Source organism: Anastrepha ludens, chromosome 5 (genome assembly GCF_028408465.1).
Source record: "Anastrepha ludens isolate Willacy chromosome 5, idAnaLude1.1, whole genome shotgun sequence".
Taxonomy (NCBI): Eukaryota; Metazoa; Arthropoda; class Insecta; order Diptera; family Tephritidae; genus Anastrepha; species Anastrepha ludens.
In genome coordinates, this window is record NC_071501.1 from 120,777,960 (window position 1) to 120,801,020 (window position 23,061).

Here is a 23,061-nt window from a genome sequence, read left to right on the forward strand (position 1 = left end):
TATTTACACCTATAATCTGCACATATCCAACTGCACACACATATGTAAGTATAGTTGAAATAACTGAATATTACAAGCACAAAATGTTACAAAAAAAATTACTTATCCCATAAATGACCTCGTTGTGACACGGCGAGTGAATTGGACTTAATTTGGCGCACCCGGTATATTAGTGAAAATATTTACTGTATTTTATAACTAATTTAATTCATTAATTTACTTAAAACATAAATATTTAACATGCATTTGTCTTTATTAACTGAACTCAAAACAAAAATAAAAAAATAAAAATAAAACACGAAAACCTCAAAACAGTTTCTGCGTAGAAAAAGCCGCTATAGTGTAAAGTAAATAAATAATTTATAATTTATGAACATAATTAAATTCCCAAACTAACCTTGGCGCAGCATGCAGCATTAAATGATTGCAAACGATTAAAGTAGTGGCATATTAAATGGGAAACACACAAACAAGCACATGCATGCAAGAGAGTGAGCACACACTTACATATAGACGGAATACACGACCGAGTGACAGTTAAAATAATAAATAGTGTAATATTTCTTACTGCCCCTTCCCTCCCCCGCTCGCTCCCACCCAGCACAATACCACCGCAGTTAGCTATGTGTGTGTGATATTAAGTGCGCAAAACAGCTATTCTCGAGTTTTTGTTATTGATTATTTGAAAAGAGTACTCTGCTTTGCTAACCAATAGTGTTTCCCCATTAATAATGCCTATCAAATATTAATGCCCACAATTGCGCACAGTTGTAAGTGTGTATTGCGTGTAGTAAATGTTTTTATAACATAAATGTTGTTTTAACCGAATATATACTCGTATGTAATGCACCACAATTACAAGCAATCTGTTTCCCATTTTATAAAACGCAAAAACATACGAGTGGGTATGCATGTGAGTAAATCCGTGAAAATACAAAAAATGCGTGTGATATTTAATTTTTTTTTCTAAAATATTTAATACTTATTCATTTATTATATGCCTTAGATTAAATATACTTGTATTTTTTTACGTATGCATATATGCATGTGTTTTTTCTTTCTATTTTTCTAGCACGGAGTATTTCAATAAATTTCAATAAAGCCGCATATTAGCATTATCAATCAAATTCGTGTGAACGCCACGTTATTAGTATGTTTGTTTGTATGTATGTATATATGCACATAAAAAGTAGCTAAGCAAAATAATTAATTATTCCAAATCACAATTATTTGTCAACATAGACTACTTTTGATGTATTAGATAATCCATTAACTTTTTTTTCGTTTTTTTTTAATATTTTTAATTATTACAATTTAGCGAAAAAACTGTTTGCTGATGTGTGTACAAAATAATTAAATCAATACCATTTCCCTAATACGTAGGTATTTTATATACATACTTATTCAGTAAAAAGTAAATTAAAGTTATTATTCATTGTTGTTATTGTTTTCTATTCTATTTTCGGTTCTATTCTGCGCCGATAATTAAAATGGCCCCGACAGAGCATTTTAAGGAACAATGTTGATGAGTAATGCTTCAATGTTAATGAGCAGTGCTTCAATGCAAATAAACATAGTTTCATTAAAATTCTCTGGCCCTGTTAAGCCTTACACTAGTTTCGTATTCTGTTACGCCACTGTTACTGCTGAGTTTACAGATATCCCTCTCAGACCCTGCTACATTAACTTTGTTTTAAAACTATATTTTGTCTAAAAAAAATTTAAAAAAATAAAAGAAAAATTTTTTTAAAAGTTAAAAAAAATGTTATCGAAGTTAAAAACGCAAATTTAAAAAATCGTGTTTGCTGATTGAAAAATCCAAGGCTTTGAAAGCGACTGAAGACGTTAAAGCTCTTTTGGTAGGCGCATTTGAAATATACTCGTTTGTATGTAACATTAGAAAGTGCAACCAATGGTGAAAAGAATTCAGAAGATGTAACCAAGATCAGACCGTTAATCCGTTCTCATCGAATTTGAAGAAATCAGCTGATTTGCCGGGGTTATGACAGCGATTTGTTTACGAAAAAACTGAGGTTGTGTTGGTAATATGCGATAAAAATTACCCACTGACACTTCGTTGCTGTTTGAACAACGACTAATTGGACGAGTGTGTGAATTTGTGTGAACTGATTGTGCAAATTTCGACTGCCGAATCCCCAAGTGACGTGTCAGCCGAAGTTTCCCTCACAATTTTGTTTTTTACCATAGTCATTGGCAAAACCTGCTATCTATCAACCTTGCCCATAACCTATAAAGGGTTTTCCAATAACAGCTGTTATTTTGAATAGTCCGCTATTTCGGTATATGTCACTTTTGAAGCTGTCATTTTTGATATTTGACAAGTAGAAACTACGCTATTAATAAAAATGGAACGATACACGCTTAAACAACGCACTCAAATTATTAAAATTCACTATAAAACTGGTGATAATTTTGCAGAGACGGTTTGTAAAACTCGAACATTTTTGGGTCATGGTGAAGCACCTTGTCGGACCGCAATACAGAAATTGGTGAACAAATTCGAGCTGTTGTGACAAGTTAGTGATGTGAAGAATAAAACCCGTGCACGTCGCTCAAGAACAGCCGAAAATATTGCTGTTGTAACCGAAAGTGTTGAAAAAACCCAGGTTTGTCCATTTGTCCATTCCTCGTCGTTCTTTGGAATTAGGCATTCCACAAAGGTCATTACACCGTATTTTGTATAAAGATTTGGGTCTTAAGACTTATAAAGTTCAGTTAACACAGGAACTCAAGCCAGCTGAGCATCAACAACGTCGGGTCTTTGCTGATTGGGTCGTTGAAATACATGAAAATGATCTGGAATTCCATCGAAAAATCCAAGAGTTATTGTTGAAAAGCCTCTCTATTCTCAACGTGTGACATTTTGGTGCGGTTTGTAGTCCGGCGGAGTCATTGGACCTTAGTTTTTCGAAAATGAAATTGGAGCAACAGTTACGGAGATATGATTAACGATTTTTTATGGGCGGAATTGGGTGGTATTGATCTGGACAACGTTTATTTTCAACAAGACGGCGCTACGTGCCACACAAGCAACGAAACCATTGATCTTTTACGGGAATAACACCTCTTATTGGAAACCCATTTAGTATCGAGGTAGACTTATCATAGGTATCGTGTGGTAGACGTATCACAAAGATGAGAGATACCAGATTTGCTCGTTAGGTATGGTAAAAAAAATATTTTGAGGGAATCTTTGGATTCTACGTCATGCGTTTTGGGTTTCACAAAATTTAGCTTTAGCTTAGTGAAACATAAATCGAATGACGTCGGTATATCTGTCAAATTCGCTCAGAGTCGAATAACGGTCTACCAGGAAGTAGACCTCTAAAAATCTTTTCACCATGGACTTATCATAGGTATCGTGTGGTAGACATGCCAGGGCGCCTGAATAACGACTACTAGAAATGAAATCATGCGACAATCAAATTTACTAATAAGAAAATACCCGTTAACGTGCAGAATAGGCCGTATAGTCCCTACTTATTGTGTAAATATTCCCAGTGTTATTATGCATTAATATTAACACTACCGCTGTACTTCCAGACTAGTGCAGTTAAAGCGAAGATTTATTTATGGAATTATTGTCAAAACTATGAAACCTTATTTTATTTTTGTTTTATTTTATACTAAAATTTATAATAACCTTTTTCACAAAATTCCACATCCTTAACTTAGCCGAAATATATACATAACTAATACCTTATCCTGTATTCGTTGTACGGAAGTAATTGAAATCAATAATATGAGCGTTAATAATAAAAAAAAATTATAGCCAAAAATAGTATCTAAAAATATATGCCATTTTGAATAGGGCACGCAGTTTCAAGTAACAATTTGAAATTTAACATTTTCGCCTAACCCGAAAAGTGGCGTATTTTTTTTTTATAATCTCAGGAAATTCTATTTTTTTTTTTTTGACCTGGCATTCTTAATATTGCAAATACCTCTACTATCGCCGAACTCGAAAAGTGGTGTATTTCGTGGTGTATTTTGTAATCTCAGCAAATTTATTTATTTTTTGCTTCGCATTTTTGCGAGCATCTTTCCCTTGCGGGAATGCATTCTAAGGGTATTCCAAAAATATATCCCTGTTAGTGATTAGTAAAAAAAATCTCTACCAATATCATAATAAGCAACTGCTACATGCATTTGTAATATGTAGCATACTTTTGGGCATAGTTTTATACGGTTACTACAAAACAACTTAACGCTCGTTTGCTGGAAGAATGTCAAAACACAAAAACAAAAAATCGATGAGTGTGTGGAAATTACCATCAACTCTTCTTTTATGAGGTGTAGACAATTGAAGACGTTACCAATTAAGAGTAACTAACTAGATAACAAAAGATTTGTTGCTGTTTCTGTTCTACAGAATGCAAAGGTGTTGTTGTACATAATGCGAAGGCGCGCTCAACAGCAAACCGTTAACTGGCTCTCAGCGATTCTGAAGGAATCAACTGATTGGCTGACGTAGCAGAGGATGGGGAAGCGAATTTTTTCGAATTTAAGATTGTTTCGAATTTTGCATTTTTCCAGTTATGTGGCTCTTCCAGCAAGCGAGCATTATGTAATTTCAATGCATACTAAATTAATTTACACCAATTAATAAATTGTTTTTGTTATTGTTAAACTAAGTTATGCCAATTTATTTTGGGCTGGCCCATTTTTGTTATTACTTAAACGTTTACTCAGTAATGACTCGGTTAATTGTGTAGATGTATGAGAGTTGGTCAGCGCAGATGAATTCTGAGGCGAGGAATTTGTGAGCTTTTTCGCCATATAAGAAGTATCTCTTACTTTGAAGCAACGAATGTGAAAGTGATCGCACATCTCGCAAACCTGTAGAGAGTGGACAAAGAAAGCAAAGCAAAAAGTGTTAAAAAGTATAGGATTTGTTTAAGGAATTTAATATTTTTATATTAATTTATTCAACGCAATCTTCTTATTATTATAATTTATGGTTATCTATATATATAAAAATTAAGCCGAAAAAAAGTGTGCATTTGTCCGGAGTAATCTCAGCAACGCGTGTAAGGAAAGCAATGAAAGTTTCACACATTGTTGGTGTTGCTTTGGCAAAGGTTTCTGTGAAGTTTGGTTGAAATCCGATAACGCGTGTGGGTGCGGTGCGTCGGTTAAGTGAGTGTGTTTTTGCTATTTGCCGCACGTATTTTTTGTACCGCACATAGCATTCATTAGAATTGAATACATTTTGGTCGTGTGTGTCTGGGCCGATTATTATGAAATTTGGTATATATATATATTTTTCCACGGTGAAGGTTAGTATAATATGCTTATTGATTCCACTCGCCACCAGGTGCCGCTGCCGAAGGCCAACACGAGGACCCGGGTAACACTAGGATGTGTTTTTACATTGTGGGTATCAAATCAAAGCTACTGATGAGTGCTTTAATACAGAGTATTTTTTAGATCTCTGAGTGACCAGGGTCTCGAGATATAGCCGAAAAGGTGGACCAAGGTACCCTTGGATATGTTTGTACAATATGGGTATCAGATGGAAGCTGTTGGTGAAAGCTTTTATGTGAAGTAATTTTTACTGCCCGTTTCCGGGATAAAGAAAGAAGATGGAGCTGGAGATGGAAGAGGAAGACCACTTATTATTAAAAATTAAAAAAAAATTTTAAAAAAATTTTAAAATGTTACATATACGCTTATTATATAAACGTTAATCTGAAGTCAGTTATAGTGAAAAATTCATTGTATCATTGCCGGCATGATTGGTGATCGTTTCCTTAATTTTTTACAGAAAGGTTATGCTAATATGACGTATTAGTATTACGTATTACGTATTACCTGTGTACTCACAAATATAAGGTTGAAGCAAATATATGTCAGTTTTTTTACTTCGCCTGGAAAAGTTTATATAAATTTAAGAAGAGTAAATAGAACTTATTTTATACCAGACTTCACGCAAAAAAGTAATTTGCACCTGAACACATAGCCGGGTTAAAGCGGGAGGGAATAGAACAGTTCTCTTCTCCTTCTCCGCTTTTTCGCACACGTAATTGTATGGGATGAGTGCACGATGGCACATAAAAAGTCACTGGAAGCGCTTGATAGGACATTACGAGATTTTCGTAGTAAAAATGAAATGTTTGGTCGTGCCTTAGTGCTGCTGGCAGGTGATTTTAGACAAACACTGCCTGTTATTCCTCGAGCAACTGTAGGAGATGAATTGGCTGCATGTTTGAAATCATCATATTTGTGGAGACATGTTCAAACACTCAAACTAACTACAAATGTACGTGTTCTAATGCAAAATGATCCATCAGCTGCTGAATTTTCACAGCAATTATTGGATATTGGAAATGGCAAAGTTCCTGTCGATAATTTAACTTGCTTAATAACTTTACAACCAATCTTTTGTCAAATAAGTTAAACGAAAGAACAGTTAATTCAAAGTATTTTCCCAAATTTGCCTCAAAATTACAAAAATCACGATTGGCTTAGTGAACGAGCCATCATGGCTGGCAAAAATAAAGATGTGAATGAAATGAATGCGGCTATTTTGGCTAACATACCAAGTCCAGAACAAACATATCGATCCGTTGACACTGTTACAAATCAAGATGATATTGTAAATTATCCCACTGAATTTTTGAATTCAAACGTCTTCAATTTTGTGTTCGCCTTACATTCGCGATTACTATTAATAAGTCACAAGGCGAAACTTTATCAATTTGTGGTATTGATTTAGAATACCCATGTTTTTCTCATGGCCAACTTTATGTTTCATGCTCAAGAGTTGGTAAGCCATCGGTATTGTTCATTAATTCAACAACGCATGGAAAAACGAAGAATATTGTATACCAAAGAGCATTACAATAAAAAAAGTAATAAAGTAAATCACATCAAACGTTTTTTAATTGCTACTACTATTTGAAACTTCTTTCATTACTATTCATGCGCGAGAATTTTTATAAAATACACACAGTATTTTTCGGCTTAATTTAATTAATTAATTTAGATTTTTTTAAAAACGACCAGCGGAACGGGCGGGTTTTCGCTAGTCTACTTATACATTACACACTTACCACTCCTTGTCCATAATGTAGATGCGCTATAGTCACGAATATCGTCAACGCCTGCACAATCCAACATTCCATATCGACGCTTATGTCGGTGCCCAGCAATTGCTCGTACCAAGGAAAACAGCAGACACCAACTGTAGCCAACAGCGGCCACATGAGTATATTGAAACCATCGCAGCGTGTGTCGGACATTTGCGCCACTATCAAACGGCTCTGTATGCGTAGCAGAGAAGAGTGGAGAATATTAGATGACAGATAATAAAAATTAATACAATAGTAAACGAACATAGCGAGTGAGAATACTAGACTACCAGAGATATTACAAAATAACAGATATTTGAAAATAAATACCCATTGAAGAATATGACGCGCCACCAACGACTCACTCATCAACACGGCAGTGAAGTCATTAAACGTGAAAGTGGCACTTGAGTGAGCTGAAAACGGCATTGTCAGCTTAAAAATGTGAGCGTCGTTATTTTTTAGTGACGAACTGGAGAGTACACGTTAAGAAAAAGGATGCTATTGGCTGATAATTTTGTAAGGGATGTGGGGTATCAAAATTAGAGTTCATTAAACTGGTACTCTTGTAGGTATTTATTGAGTTGTATTCAGTGAAAAACCATTTTAGAAGAATTTTATTTGCGAGCAGATTCTGCAATTCATTTGTGCATGAATTTCATAGAAATTTTCTGGCAACTGTATTGAAATTCACTCAGAAATGAATAACAGAACCTACCCGATTGCTTAGCTTTTCTTATATAAGCAAATATTCCAACTTTTTTGCCGCCATATTCATTGTCAGTAAATACCTGAGGGAGGCCTGCTTTAGGAGGTAGAAAAATCGATATTTTTCTCTTTAAGCGATTCGTAATCCATTTGAGAATTACATACATGCAGAGTCCAATACTCAACTATTAATTAGCGGGCGCATTTGAGAAAAAAACGAATGAGTAAATTATCTGCTACTATTAAAGCTTTTTTTTAAATTTTCGTGTAAATGTGTGAACAAAAAATATTAAAAACAAAAACATAATATATATAATATTATATATATTTTAAATGTTTGAAACAAATTTTAAAAAGATAAGTTACAATAAATATTTGAAGAAAATATTAAAAAAAGATTTAATGAATGAAAAAAAATTAAAAAGGAAAGATAAATGCTTGAAAAAAAGTATTAACAAAATTCTTTTTTAAATGTATGGCATATGCATTAAAAATAAAATATTAAAAAAATTGGTAATTGTGTAAATACAAAAAAATATAAAACAAAAGTTTAATTTAAAAAATTTAATTTAAAAAAAAGTACAAACAAACGTTCAATGTTTAATTTTTGAAAAACAAAATTTTATAATGTTTGAAAATAAAGGTACAAAAAAAAAGTTCAATGTTTAATTTTTGAAAACAAAAATTTTATAATGTTTGAAAATTAAAGATATGTTAATGTTTGAAAAAAAAAAATTAAAAAATGTTTGGGAAATACATTAGAAATAAAATTTAAATGCTTGCAGAAAATATTAAAATAAAATATTTTTTATATGTTTGACAAAGATATTAAAAATAAAACATTTAAAAAAATATTAAATAGAAAATTTAAGTGTTTAACAAAATATTAAAACAAAGATTAAATGTTTGAAAAAAATATTAAAAATAGTACATATTTCTTTGTATTTATATTTTATATAATATTAAAAATAATGCATGTTTTTATATTTAAAAATAATACATGTTTTTATATATTATATTATTTTTTAATATTTTAATGTTTTTTTTTTAATGTTTTATGTCTAATGTTTAATTTTCGAAAAAATATGTTTATTATTTGAAGAAATATTAAAATAAGTACTAAAAAAATGTTTAATGTTCAATTTCTAAAAAATTTTAAATGTTTGAAAAAAATTTTCAAATATTTGAAAAAAATAATATATTTAAAAACAATTAAATGTTTGAAAAAATTAAATAGTTGAAAATATTAAATTTTTGAAAAAAAATAATAAAAAAACATATTTAAAAAAATAATAAAACATATATAAAAAACATTAGGCTTTTAATACCAAATCGACATGCATTTTTTCTAAATAACACACTTCCAAAGTTTAATTTTCGAAAAGAAACAAATTTTAAATGTTTGAATAAAATATTAAAAATAAAATATTTAAAAAGAACAATATGATAAACTTTTTAATGTTTAATTTTTCAAAAAAGGAAATTTAAAGGTTTGAAAAAAATATTAAAAAAAAATGAATGTTTACTTTTCAAAAGAAAAATTCTCTGAAATATATTTAAAAAGAAATTAAATGTTTGAAGAAATTTTAAACAAAATTTTGTGTTTGAAAAAGCATTACGAAATAATACTACAAAAAATGTTTAATGGTAAATTTTTGAAAAAAAAAAAATTTTATGTATAAAAGCCAAAAAAAATCACATTTGAAAAACTATAAAAACAACTATTAATAAAATGTTTGAATAAAACTAAATGTGTGAAAAAAATAAATGTTTGAAAAAAATATTAAAAAACATATTTAAAAAAATATAATAAAAAAGTTACGCTTTTAATACCAAGTCGACATGCATTTTTATCGAAATAATACATTTCTTTTTTCAATCCTCCAAGAAGTTTAAATTTTTGGATTTTTTCCATATTTTTTAGCTCACACAGGAGAAAAAACCTGCAACAGTTAAAACTTTAACCAACTTGGAGAGCTCAATAAATTTCTCCTAAAAAAAATTAAAAAATTGTGAAGAAACGCTTTTTGATACTCTTAAACTAGGTTGTCCCCTTAAAGTCTAAAACAGCGAAAGTGCCTAAGTCGCGCTCAAAATACTTTATCAGCAAATTATGAGTTCCTAGATATACACCTGGGAAATAAGTATAGTAAATCACATTATATGCGATCGAAATGGCTGCATTGCGTACCATAATTTTTTCAAAAAAAGCGAATACAAAACCGTAGAATTCGGAAAAAAAGTGTGTGGAATTTTTCTAGTTTTTGCATAAGATTTGAAAATTTGATTTATGTGATTTTTGTTAGACAATGAACTATATTTCTGTACCAAAAAAAATAAATAAACTTGCAAAACTTAAAAATAGTCAAAACTGGCTCGAATGTTGATGTGCTATACTTAGTCGCGCGCTGTACTTAGACTAATTGTGAGCATAGAAAAGGGCGTACTTCATGATCCGAAAAGCGTGGTTAGATTATTGATCATAAAGAATGAGTTTTGAATTTCTCCTTGGAGGTTATAAAATGTATGACTAACTTTGACTATATAAAGAAATAAATTACTTGTTTGATTACTTCTCGCAATGCATTTCAATGCTTATATCTTTTGCAATTTCATTTTTTTTTTTTTTGTTGTTTTCTTAGCCGTAGCACTCACTCCGTTTTATCACATCCAGACATTACAATCACACAAAAAGTTTAAGCCTCCATCAAATATAGCGAACGCTTAAGAGATATGCATTCACACGCACATCCACAACGAAACACATAAAAGATATCCACTCACCGCAATATTGGAAAATAACGTTCCGAAGAGCACGAATAGTATGCGCGGCGACAGATCAACGATGCTATTACGCGAGAAAAAGCACCAAAATGTGGTGATTGCGAAAAGCCACAAGAAGGGGAAGAGCGGGCGCACCGCCTCCATGAATGGACGCATTTTGCCGGTTTTATTTTTGTATGATCTGCAAAGAGGAGGCATAAGAGTTTTAATACTTATATGTGTGTGCACAGATAGACTATTAGGTTGTGTTGTTTATGTAGTGAATGAGATTGCAACGATTTTTGTGTTTTTTTTTTTTCACTTTATTTTTGTTATAAATGAAAATATTAGTAAATGGAATTTTATTTCATATAGCAAAACTTTGAAATTTATTAAATACTTACAAGTAAATATTTTTGATGATAATTGGATGGCTGCTTATCATGCTCGAAGTAAGTAAGACAATGGCAAATATATGTGCCATACTGATGCCTAAAAAGGGGCGTGCATGCCAAATATTGGGACCGACGAGGGTAGTGAAAAATAACATCAAGCTTACGCCCTGTGGAAAGAGAGGCGAGAAATCGGTCAGTGAATTTTCTTTGAAGTGTTATTAAAAATTATTTAATTATATCTTCCTGCTTCTGCAATAAATAAAAAATATTAGGAAAAATTACACAGTGCAACAAAATGATTTGTATCCATAGAAATACCAAAGTTTTTTCTGTTTTACTGATAAAATAAAAACTAACTAACCAAAATTTATTAATATCAGACATAGGTTTGGCTGATTTCAGATACGGTTTTTGCCCTAATGCACCTGAATTTCATATAAATCAAAACTGTAAGTTTTGTGGTGGCATAAAATGAAAAAAATATACGAAAATTACTGATACAAATATTTGATAAAGTGCGTACCAAGGGAAGCCAAGGGAAGCCAAGTCCTTCTCCACCTGATCTTTCCAACGCAGAGGAGACCTAACTCTTCCTCTGCTAGCACCAGCTGGTATCGCATCAAACACTTTCAGAGCCGGAGAGTTTGTACCCATTCGGACGACGTGACCCAGCCAACGTAGTCGCTGGATCTTTATTCGCTGCGCTATGTCTATATCGTCGTAAAGCTCATACAGCTCATCGTTCCATCGCCTGCGATATTCGCCGTTGCCAACGTGCAAAGGTCCAAAAGTCTTGCGCAGAATTTTTCTCTCAAAGACTCCAAGCGACGCTTAATCGGATGTTGTCATCGTCCACGCTTCTGCGCCATATGTTAGGATGGGCATGATTAGAGCCTTGTAGAGTGTTAGTTTTGTTCGTCGAGAGGGGAGTTTACTACTCAATTGCCTACTTAGTCCAAAGTAGCACTTGTTGGCAAGAGAGAAAACGCCCTTAAAAAACAGCTGCTATTCAGCTGAGTTCTACCATTTTTCAGCTATTTCACTCGGCTAGCACACTTTCATACTATTCTCAAATGGCTAATGAAATAATTTTTTTAAGCAGATTCCGCTTGCTTCGTCCAATGTCAATAAGATTTATGTAAGGAACGCCATATGCGCCTTTTCCCTCGATAGATTTTCTACTGGGTTCAAAATTCTACTTTAAGCTGAATTGGATATAGAATTGTTGATTAAATACTGAAGATCGCCACCATCGTGCTTCTAAATCCATTGGTATAGTATTTTTGAGAATATAGGGGTAGTCAGAATTTTAACAAAATTTCATGTTTTTTTTCCATTTTCTTAAAGTATAATATCTTAGAAATTTTGTGTGAAAATTTGAAGTGAATCCGACAAATACTTTTCGAGTAATTCAACAATTAACAAAGAGCGCTCGGGCGCTCCATAAATCCATAGAAAAACTTTAAATACGTTTTTCTCAAAACTATGTTTTTTGAACTGGTGATCACTGTAACTTGAAAACCGCTTGGTATAGTTCAATGCTAGGTGCGCAACTAAGTTCTTGCTGTTTTTGTGATGAAAATACAACTTTATTCTGAAAAAATTGTTACAAGTGAATCATTGAAAGTATTGCCCATCGCTAGCTACTATTTTTCCCCTTCTTTCTGGTAGATCTCATATACCGTCGCGGTAAAACTGTTCATCTTTTGAGGCTATCCACGGATCAAGCCATTTTTAATTTCTTCATAGGAATGGAACTGCTGGTTGGCTAGACCATGTCCCATCGATCGGATCAGGTGATAAGCCGAAGGCGCAACATCTGGACAGCGTCTAGTGTTTTTTACGTGAGTTCCTGCTGGCGACAGCCCTAACCCACGGTACCCAAAGGCACACGGATCAAAACAATGCGTTGATCAGCGCCCCAAAAATGCCGAAGCATTTAAGGATACCAATTGGCAGTGTGGCATGGACACACTAACCACCTTGGTAGGGCTCGAGGCCTACCCAAACCTCTGCCGTTCTGAAGGTCCCGGCACCTGGTTACAATGCAACTCTACATCGAGCCCAGGCTCTACCCGCGCTTTAGGTCTTAACCACAGCCACCACGAAAACCTCCCCGAAGGGCCGTTCCCAAGCACAGGTCAGAGCGAACTCTGAGGGCTCCTGTTCCCCGTGGTACTGAGTTAAGGTCTCCGGTAAGACATCGTACCCGAAGACACTGCCAGTTGAGCACCCATACCACTCAGGCACTGGTAAACCTAGATTTTAGTCGCCTTTTACGACAGGCATACCTTACCTCGGGCATATTCTAACCCCTGCACCGCTGGGGGGAGGCAACATCTGGACAATATGCCGGGTGGGGTTGGATTTGGCAGCGTGAGGCCGAGCATTGTCATGCTGTATAATGACTTTTTCATGCCTCTCTGCGTATTGCGGTCGTTTGTTTTGGCTTGGTTTTAACTCCAACCTGGTCCCCCCAAATACATAGCATATCCTTCGCAGCGTGAATATTCGGCCGAGGCGACGACGTAGAAGCATGACAGGGCAGTCCCCATCGTCAACATTAAAATCATCATATTTGAAGCGACGGAACCAATCCGGGTACGTTGTTTGACTTAAAGCAGCATCTCCATAAACTTTTTGTAGCTCTCGATGCGCTTCGACTGAAAGAGGAAAATCAACACTCGAAGCAGTTTGTTTACCATATGTCTAAGCTTAGTTTATGCCGTTGAGGTTATGTTAGAATCGACTAGCACACACTGCTGGCGGCATCTATTGACAAACAGCGGGAACTTAGTTATAATTTCTCTTGTCCGACTGATTTTAGATGAATCTCCAAGATCTAGTGATAGTCGCCGCAAGGGACTTCTGGAGACTCGGGCTCCACACAAACAGCGATAACTTTTATAATTATTAATTAGTTTTTGGGTAAAGTCAAGTCGAAACATGATGTATTAATGTTATGTTTTTTTTTTTGTAAAAAAAGCAATTGACTAGCAAAAAAAAAAATTATTGAAAATCGTCATTTTTCGAGCCTCTGACTACCCCTAACCTCTTAAATAAATATTCCGTTATCATAGGTATACAGATAGTGTATGAGAAGCAGCGGCAATATGCAGAACTCAAAAGTAATTTTAAAAACATAAAAATGGCAAAACTACTCTTTACTATTTTAAAGTGATTCACCTATAGCCATTTCGTTTACACCCCATTTCAGCGTATCCACTAACTCTGAACGCCCAAACCCATTCCACTCACATTTGGGGGACTTAAAAAATAATTTCCCTCCTTTCACATTTCCATCGCCCAAAGCAATCACAACTGCATGGGTGCACCACATACAACCACATATTTTACGTGTATGAGTCTTTTTGTTTCTGTATTTTCATGATAACTTACCCACATCGTGCAATCGTAGCCCCACGGCAAGAACATAACTCCAGTGTTGTACTTTTCGACATGTGTCAAATAAAAATTAAGAAAAACATTCCATATAACGAAAAACATTTGAATCGGCGGCAAATCTTTAGTGCCAAATAGTGAAAACATATAAATGGGTATCAGCACAGCTGAATAGGAGTCCAGGCCGTGGTCGAAGAGCTCGCCGAGCGGGCCGCTGGTGCCAGTACGCCGTGCTTGCTTGCCATCCATGCCATCTGTATGAGAAAAGGAAGCGGCGAGCAAAAGAGAAAAAGGGGAGGGTTATAAACGAATAATAAAGCTATGCAAAGTGGTTAGCGCTCAAAAATATGCAATAAAAATTTCGTCTACTCGTACATGTCTGAATGCGCGCGTACTCAATTTAAAAGTTTTCGCCATTGCCAAATTACCGGGCATATTTAAACAAGTAATATACAAACAGGTTGGCTTCTAGTGATGATATTTGAGCGCAACTTTACCTTTTCTCTAGCAAATGTACCTGAAATCATTACTGCGGTAATGCGGTTATGCTGTACTGCAGTGGTTGAGGAATTTATATGGGTTTTTGTTTTGTTTTTAATTATTTCATTGGGCTGAATTTGCGTGGATTACATAAAGTACATATACGAGTAGAAAAGTGGAAACTTTTTATAAAAAATAAATGGTTATATATTTATGGTTATGTATGGGGTCGTAAGTACGACGTTAAATTTTATAAAAAGAAACATTTAATCACAAAAATAAAATTAATATTATTGGATTCATTTATTTCGATATCAAGAAATTGCTCAAGAAAAAAACTAAAAACGCAAAATTTTCTGCCACTATATCAATAGAAATTATTTACCAGTAAAAAAAAGAAATTTAATTCACAAATCGAACGCACACCATGCGGTGAAATGACATCACCTCAAAATTTTATCCAGTTTTACCTATTCTTCTTTTAATTTTTATTATTTTTTTCACATAAAAATACTACTAATTTTTTAACAAAAACCACTTAAATCCCAAACTTCTTTCAACAATTAGATATATTCCACCAACTTTTCATCACAGTTCCATGGATTTTAATTAGAGTTGCTCGATAAAGTTTTTGCATGCCATTTTAGCTTGGGTATCTGAGACTTATGTGGGGCACAGCACTGCACTATGCTGATTTTCCTTACATTTGATTGTAAGCGGATTATGATTTCTCTGTAATCCATTTGCTTTTCATTCAATTAGCGTTCTTTGAGGTGGTTTTGATAAAAGAAACGCTACACCACATTCTCTTCTTACTGCTTCCGACTTTAGCGAGAAAATTAATTTTAAGCCTTCTGCTGTCTGCCTTTGGCCTTAGTCGTTTTTAGCATCGTTCTTATGGTTCCAAATCGTGTGCCTGATTTCATGCAAAAGTTCGCAAACTGCATCAGATGCCGCTGTTTTTCTTGTGGTTGAGGGGCACTGTCTCACCCCATGCAACCAAAATGAGGTTAGTCCAGAGAGATGTTCGTAACACATGCAACGAAGCGAATGCTAGGGGTGCTTTGGAACACCCTTCTACTTTGCCACTGTCCTGCTCTTTATAGGACACGTCAAATGTGCCTAGGATCAGCATATTTTTCATCCTTGAATTGTATTGCTGACAAAATGCTGAACGTTTTATACATTTTTTATATGTATTTTTGTTTTTTTATATGTTTATTTTATATACAATATATTTTTAAATATTTTGTTAATATATTTTTTAAAAATATTTTTATATTTTTTTATATGTTTATTTTATATATAATATATATTTTGCATATTTTTTTAAATATTTTTTATATATTATATCTTATATTTCCTTCCTGTATTTTCCGGTATTGCCCATTTTCTCCAAATAAAAAAAATGATGCACTACACCTAACAAATATAGTCAAAACTTGTCAAAATGTTTAGCTGCTACCCCTTTTGTCGCATGCTGCACCCATCCTATGAAATTTGAAGTCACCTTTTTTGCAGGATTTAGGTGAAAAATCTACCTTCTTAAAAATGATTTTTTTTTTTTTTTAATTTTGAAAAGTCACCTTTTTTGACCGATTCTCGCATATTTAGGTGAAAAGTTTACCATTTTTTTACAATTGTTTTTTGTTTTCTGGTTTTTAAAGTGCTTTTAATAAAGAAAAAAATATCTCGAGAAAGCATTTCGTTTGTGACCTAAGCCTTTATATCTTGCGACCACAGCGATATTTAAATAAATTAAATAAAATAATATTAATCTGCTTCCAGTAGAAAATTGGCTAAAATAGTAATCACTAATTTTCACAATATCAAAATTAAGAGAGAAAAAAAATGTATATATGGCACTCGCAAACCAGCTGGAATTGACAAGTACATTGACACAGTTGCCACTGCAGCCACGAAATTGCCAACTCACTACCGCGAAACTTACCTAAATTGTAGTAAAGCAAAATATTAATAGCCGCCACTGACCAAACCCAATGCGGTACTGTGTGTTCGGCGTTGTTCGCTCCCTGAAAATCCCAGTCGTAATATGCAATTAAAATGAAATTGACCACGGTTAACAGGAAGCCGGTGAATGTGATGAGATTCGGAGCGAGCCATTTCGGTAGGAACTGCAATAAAACATTTTGCCAGCGCATTTGTAAGTATATTCGACAATTTGCATACACACACGCATACATACATACATTCGAATAAGTTGGAGTGACTAAGTGTGTGGTGGTAAGTTACTGCACGCGCGTGTGTTTTGTTGCTGCAATACTTGTACAAAATTTTACAATTACAACAGATGCGGCCCGATTGCAGCAGGGGCCAAGCTGACCCGCAATGTACACACACACACACATATACACTACACTTAGGGAATTGCGGCAACGGTTAGATTCCACTTTTAGGTGGTGCTGCTACCCAAGTGTCGGAAAAGCACACAACTTAAAAGTATGGACTATTTAAATAGCACTGAATCCTTTGCGCGCAAACACACACACACCTAGAAACCACTGCTTATTAAACTTTTATGTGACTGTATGCGCATATGTGTTTACATATGTTTGTATGTACGTAAGCACTTTGACACAAAGATAGCTACAGTCAAAGGCTACACTTCACTAGAAAGCCCTGCGTTTTCGACTTACCTGCACACACCAGTTCCAAAACGGATGCATAACATAGACGCTGATGTAGCCCGTGTCGATGCTGTTGTACTGAAAACAAAAAGAGGATGAAAAGATATGAAGTTTCGGGTACATAGCAGCGGAAATAAGAAGTCATTAAAAATGTTGTGGAAAAGCTGAAAATAATTATAGGTCCGAAGAGTGAAGAGGCGCTGTGCTATTGGGAGCAGCAGCTGAAATAACGTGGTTCAATTAATTTTTTAACACATTTCTGTAGCACCCTAGTGGGTGTTGCATTATTGAATAGCTGAAGTAATTGAATTTTTCGATAGCAGGTATACAATTTGAAGTCAACAGCGGCACTGCACAATTGTAGGTTGAGGTACTTCGTGCCGGAAGAGGTAGGTACCACCTTGGTTAAAAAGTTCCCGGAACAACCGCCAGGTGGAATTCTAAGTCAACTGATTAAGGAAATCAAATTGCCGATGAATTGGCCAACTGCGGATCAGCGCGGTTACCCCACAAGGGGCCAGAGCCAATAATCGGAATCAGTTCTACAGGTATCACGAATTGGATGAGCGTTGATGTATGCAATATACATAAACAGCGATGGGCAAGTCTAGCAAATATTTTTTAATTTAGCCGTTTCTAGCCTCGTTCTTATCTTCTATTGTAATTTCCAAATCGTGTACTTGATTTCATGCTATAGTTCGCCAACTGTATTAGGTGCCGATGTTTTTCTTACTAGTTGACGTTGCTATAATATTGGGTATGAAGGCTCTATGCTCAAGTTTGAAGTTTCTTAAAAATCACGTGAATTTTGTATACACTTTTTTATATATATTTTATATTTTTTCCATTGCGCATTCTCTCTAAATAAAAAGATTGATACGCAACACTTCAACAAAAATAGTCAAAACTGGTCGAAATATTGAAGTGCCATCACTTTGAAATTTGAAAAGTCACATTTTCTTGAACGATCATCGTATATTTAAGTGAAAAATCTACCTTCTAAACATCCTGCAGAACTGCAAAGTGCGTTGTGAGAAGCCCCAACAGAAAACTGTTGAGCTTCCTTTTACAACTTGGAAGAAAAAGCGTTTGGTTGATGGTCGGTATTATTACAGGGCACAACCCATGGGACCAGCATATGACCGCCATTGAAATCCTTGTGGACCCGGTTTGCTTGTCTTGTTTAGAGGAGGCGGATAGTACCGCGGATTTTATTTGTGAGAGTCCTGCCTTTGTTGGAGCGAGTTTTGGGTTCCGATGTCATGAGAATGAGTAACATTCGTTCCTTCAAACTCGAGGACATTTTCAGAGTTGGCAAAAATCTGGAAATTTTTCACAGCGCTAGCTCTACCTCTTGCTGTTTTTATTCCATCCTATCCCTTTCTTTCTGTTACTTCTCTCTTTTCCTCCTTCACAATCTGTCCTTTTACTTTCCAAAGCCCTGAATACAGCTTGAATGTAAGCTTTTTGCCTGAGTGTTTTAGGAGTTACCAATCTTTCGGTGCTTCCTGGCTCGCCTTGTTCAAATTTCAATTTCATTTCAAGCCAGCTGATTTGAACTTTTTTGTTATTTTGCCACATCTGTGATTAACATTCATCAAAGGGCGCTGAATCTCATAGCTGATAGGGACTATTATATGGACATTGTGAGACGTTTACGTGAAGCAGTTCGCCAAAAAAGAAAGGATTTGTGGAAAAACAACTCGTGAATTTTGCAACATAATAAAAAAGTACCCTCGCACAGTGCCATTATTCTCTGTGAATTATTGACCAAGAACGAAACGAGTACCATTCAACAGCCATCGAATTCGATTAAATTTTTTTCTGTTTCATCGGCATTTTAACAGCAAAGGAAGTAACAGGGAAGTAATAGAAAAACCGAAGACGGCTAAACCGAATATAGTGTTCCAGAAATGTTGCGAGAGTTGGATTAAACGCTGGCAGAAGTACATCACAGTTGATGGGGAGTGCTTTGAAGGCGATAATACCACTTTTGAGGAATAAATTTGTATTTTGAATTTTCTGCATATATTCCGGAAACTTTTTGATCCAGGTGTTGTACATCATACGATGAATGCTTTCTTTGAATACTTGCGATAAGAGGCACAATTGTAAATACCAAAAAATTGAAAATTGTATACAAAAATTGAATATGGAATGAATGTATTAATTAGAAAGGAAGTGGGCCTGGTAAAAATAGTGCACTTTTCTTTTACTTTTAGTATCATTTCATCAAATGAAACAGTGTAGCAGGTTGGCTGGTTTGGGAGGCCAAGAGAAAGCCTCAAAAAATCAAACTTTTATCAGTTCGCCTGCGAGTTTCTTAAAGTAAAAGTTTCGATTAAAGCGTAACGGTATTTTACATATCTGAAAGGTAATCTTCATCGTACGACGTAGTTGCTCTTATTTTCGGCTCTTTGTATGGAATTGTACCAGGTTGTCACAATACTTAAAATAAAAATAGTCTTTAACAAGAAAAAAGAGAACTAATTTGACAAACGAATGCCGGGAAAAAATGTGAAATGAACAACAGTGTTCGTTGAATCGACGAATATTACCAGTTAAGGATTAAACATTTAAGTAATTTTTTTTATCAAAACTATAAAATAATACTAAAAATTCTGGTGATATCGAAAATGTGTTGTGTATCAAATAAGGGGGTATACTGATTGAGTACCTGATATTTTTTTTGTTTTGCTTTTATATATATTAAAAATTCTGTGACAAATTTTACAATGCATACGGCGAGAAAAAATTCGCAGAAAAAGTTTTTTTTTTTTGCTTTTGTTCGTATGCATTGCTACTCATAAATTGTACTCAGTTTCGTGGCAAATTTAGCTGGTTAACAATGGAGTGGGGAGCTAAAGAAAATCGCAGTGCAGTGGTTGCAGTACCAAATGTGGTAGAACTACAAGTTCGATTTACGAATTGCTGAAAAAACTTAATATTTCGAGAATGTTTGATAGACAGAACAAGAAGGGGTTTCCCTAGCGTGGTTCGAACGGGTGCAGCCATAGGAGCCGTTCGAGAAAGAATTCGCAGAAATCCCCTTGGTAAGCAGAAAATCATGGCCAGGGAAAAGAATGTATCGACCATATCCATGTCAAGACTAATTAGAGATGATCTCCACATGAAAGCCTACCATCGCTCAACTGGGCATCTTCTGACAACGGGCTTGAAGAAAATTAGACCCGACAGATGCAAGCAGCTTCTTCGCGCTCAACGGCCATGAAAGTAATCTTTTCACAGATGAAAAAAAGTTCACTGTTGAAGAAGTTTTTAATAAGCAAACAACAAAATCTATGCTAAAACTTCTAAAGACGCAAAAATTTTGTCCAAGGGTTCAACGAGGCCACCATCCAGCCTCCGTAATGATTTGGTGCAGGTGTGTTGTAAAGGCGTAACAGCTCTTTATTTTTGCGAAAAAGGGGTTTAGACCGAGACAAAAGTGTACTAGGAGGATGTTTTAGAGGGCGTAGTGAGAAGCAGTTCAGCAGTACTCTCTTTAATGGAGACCTTTGGATCTTCCGACAAGATTCCGCTCCAGCCCATAAGGCAAAAACAACCCAACAGTGGCTAAAAAACAATATTCCTGGGTTCATAGCCACAGAAGATTCGCCGTCTGAAAGTCCAGACCGGAATCCATTGGAATACAGTTTGTGGCCAGAATTGGAAAAATGGCCTGTCGAAGACCTCACAGAGTCTCAAAACAATCTTTGGTTTGAGCAGCGACGTCAATGTCCATGGAGACCGTGCGTGCTTCAACAGCTGGACGATCTAATCGTTTGAAGGTTGGTGTAAAAGCAAATGGTGAACATTTCGAATGAAAATTTAAAAGTTGTTTTGTTAATATTAACTTGATTAAATAAAACTAACTTCATTAAAAAAGGATTATAATTTCATATCTATAACAGACTTAACTTGTAGCAGAACTTATGGCGGGACTAAGTATATACTTATATATATAATTGGCACTTAGACCCTTTTTGGGTGTTTGGTCGAGCTCATCCTCTTATTTGTGACGTGCGTCCCGATGTTGTTCCACAAATGGGGGGATCTACAGTTTTAACGAACGGCAAATGGTTTTTTACGAGGAGCTTTTTCATAGCACAAATATACTCAAAGGTTTGCTATTGTCTGCCGAGAGGCGCCCGCTATTCATTCAACCATTTTTACACTTCCGAGTGGTAGTCAAGCACCACCCCATTCGGCTACGGCGGCCGCTCTACATACATGCATTTATTGCTAATAAATGCTAATGCAAACAAATTGCTAACAAGAAAGGCTTAATCATATCTGATTAGCAGCAAACAATCCAATGCGATTACATTGACTACAACATCTGCTTCATCAAAAAGGGTTTAGCATTACTGCCACTTGAATTAAAAAAGTTCAATTGCTAATATAATTTTTAAGTCGTTGCAGTAAAGGTAGAAAAGTACACTTAGATCACGAAAATCCGCTTTATCATCAGGCATTAAAGGAAAAAAAGTTTTTTTATTTCAGAAATATTATCGACTGCGTAATAAATATTGCAAGGGGAGCTTTATATGCATGAAAGTCAATTTGTCAGTACATCAGCGCTAATAAATTCATAGGATGGCAGAGACAATTGGGTGGAGCTAGCAAGCACGCACATCACAGCGGGTTTCGAACAATTATTTCACAATTTTATGCTATTCGCTATTAAGCTATTCGTTCTACTCAGGCACTTCAAACGGATAGTCACGCAAACAAAAAAGTAAATAAATGAAATGTATGTGGGAATATCACTAGATAACAGTACTATTTTATATAAATAAGTCACTAGTTAGTAGTACTTGAATTGCATTAGGTTCAAATTATCGCGTTTATGCGGCAGGTGTTAAGCGATTTTTTCAAGGTCGGTCGCCGATCGACCGGCAAGAACAAACCAATGAGTGATTCACTGTTATGAAAATGCTCTTATAAAAGTTTTCTGTGATTCAAAGGCGTGGCAAAGAAATAAAAAATAATGACCCATGGAAGAAGAAACTCGGCCTAAACTTGCATTATTTGCAATGCGATGTTTATTTATTTACTTTTAGTCGTTTTTCGAAGGCTTAAGAAATATTGTAAATAACCAAAAATTTTTTCGATCTCCAATTTTTTGAACTCCTGAAGAATACTCAATTTAATGGGCCCATTTTAAGTGAAACCTTTGGCTCTAAGCATATTTTTTACATATACAACCATGAAACTCAAAGCTCCAAACTTTCTAAACAAATCACAAAAATGTATTTATTTCTTTTCATAACTCGATAAGAGATGAGATTCGGTTGAGATCATTGAGAGCGCGAGCAATCACGCGTTTCGGGAATAATTTGTTGTGTTATTACTTCTATAAAAAGGGTAGGAATTTCGAAGTTCTCTTCTTGGAACATTAAAGTTTATTCTTTCCAGAAGGGCAGCACAGTCGAAATCTCCTTTTATAGTGCCATATACAAAATATAAAGAGAGAACAGATCTTCTACTTTCTAGAGGTTTGAGATTTAAAAGCAGTAAACGAGCTTTATGTGATGGAGGAGGTTCGGTAAATCATAAAGACCGCTA

The 23,061-nt window shown here is 34.8% G+C and overlaps 1 protein-coding gene across 6 annotated transcripts in view; it reads right to left on the reverse strand.

Annotated features, from left to right (window-relative positions):
* The window catches only part of LOC128865126 (ethanolaminephosphotransferase 1), a 49,667-nt gene that overhangs the window by 7,993 nt on the left and 18,613 nt on the right, over nucleotides 1-23,061 (reverse strand). For 5 of the 6 annotated variants that reach the window (XM_054105130.1, XM_054105128.1, XM_054105131.1 and 2 more), the window contains 7 exons: nucleotides 17,500-17,568; nucleotides 16,794-16,977; nucleotides 14,360-14,616; nucleotides 10,970-11,127; nucleotides 10,587-10,767; nucleotides 7,077-7,286; nucleotides 3,587-4,860 (listed from right to left, as the gene is read on the reverse strand). In XM_054105130.1, the coding sequence (XP_053961105.1) occupies nucleotides 4,657-4,860; nucleotides 7,077-7,286; nucleotides 10,587-10,767; nucleotides 10,970-11,127; nucleotides 14,360-14,616; nucleotides 16,794-16,977; nucleotides 17,500-17,568 (1,263 nt within the window). In that variant the 3' untranslated portion in view covers nucleotides 3,587-4,656. Of the gene's footprint in view, nucleotides 1-3,586; nucleotides 4,861-7,076; nucleotides 7,287-10,586; nucleotides 10,768-10,969; nucleotides 11,128-14,359; nucleotides 14,617-16,793; nucleotides 16,978-17,499; nucleotides 17,569-23,061 lie in introns of those variants that run through there. The other variant, XM_054105133.1, reaches the window with a different exon arrangement.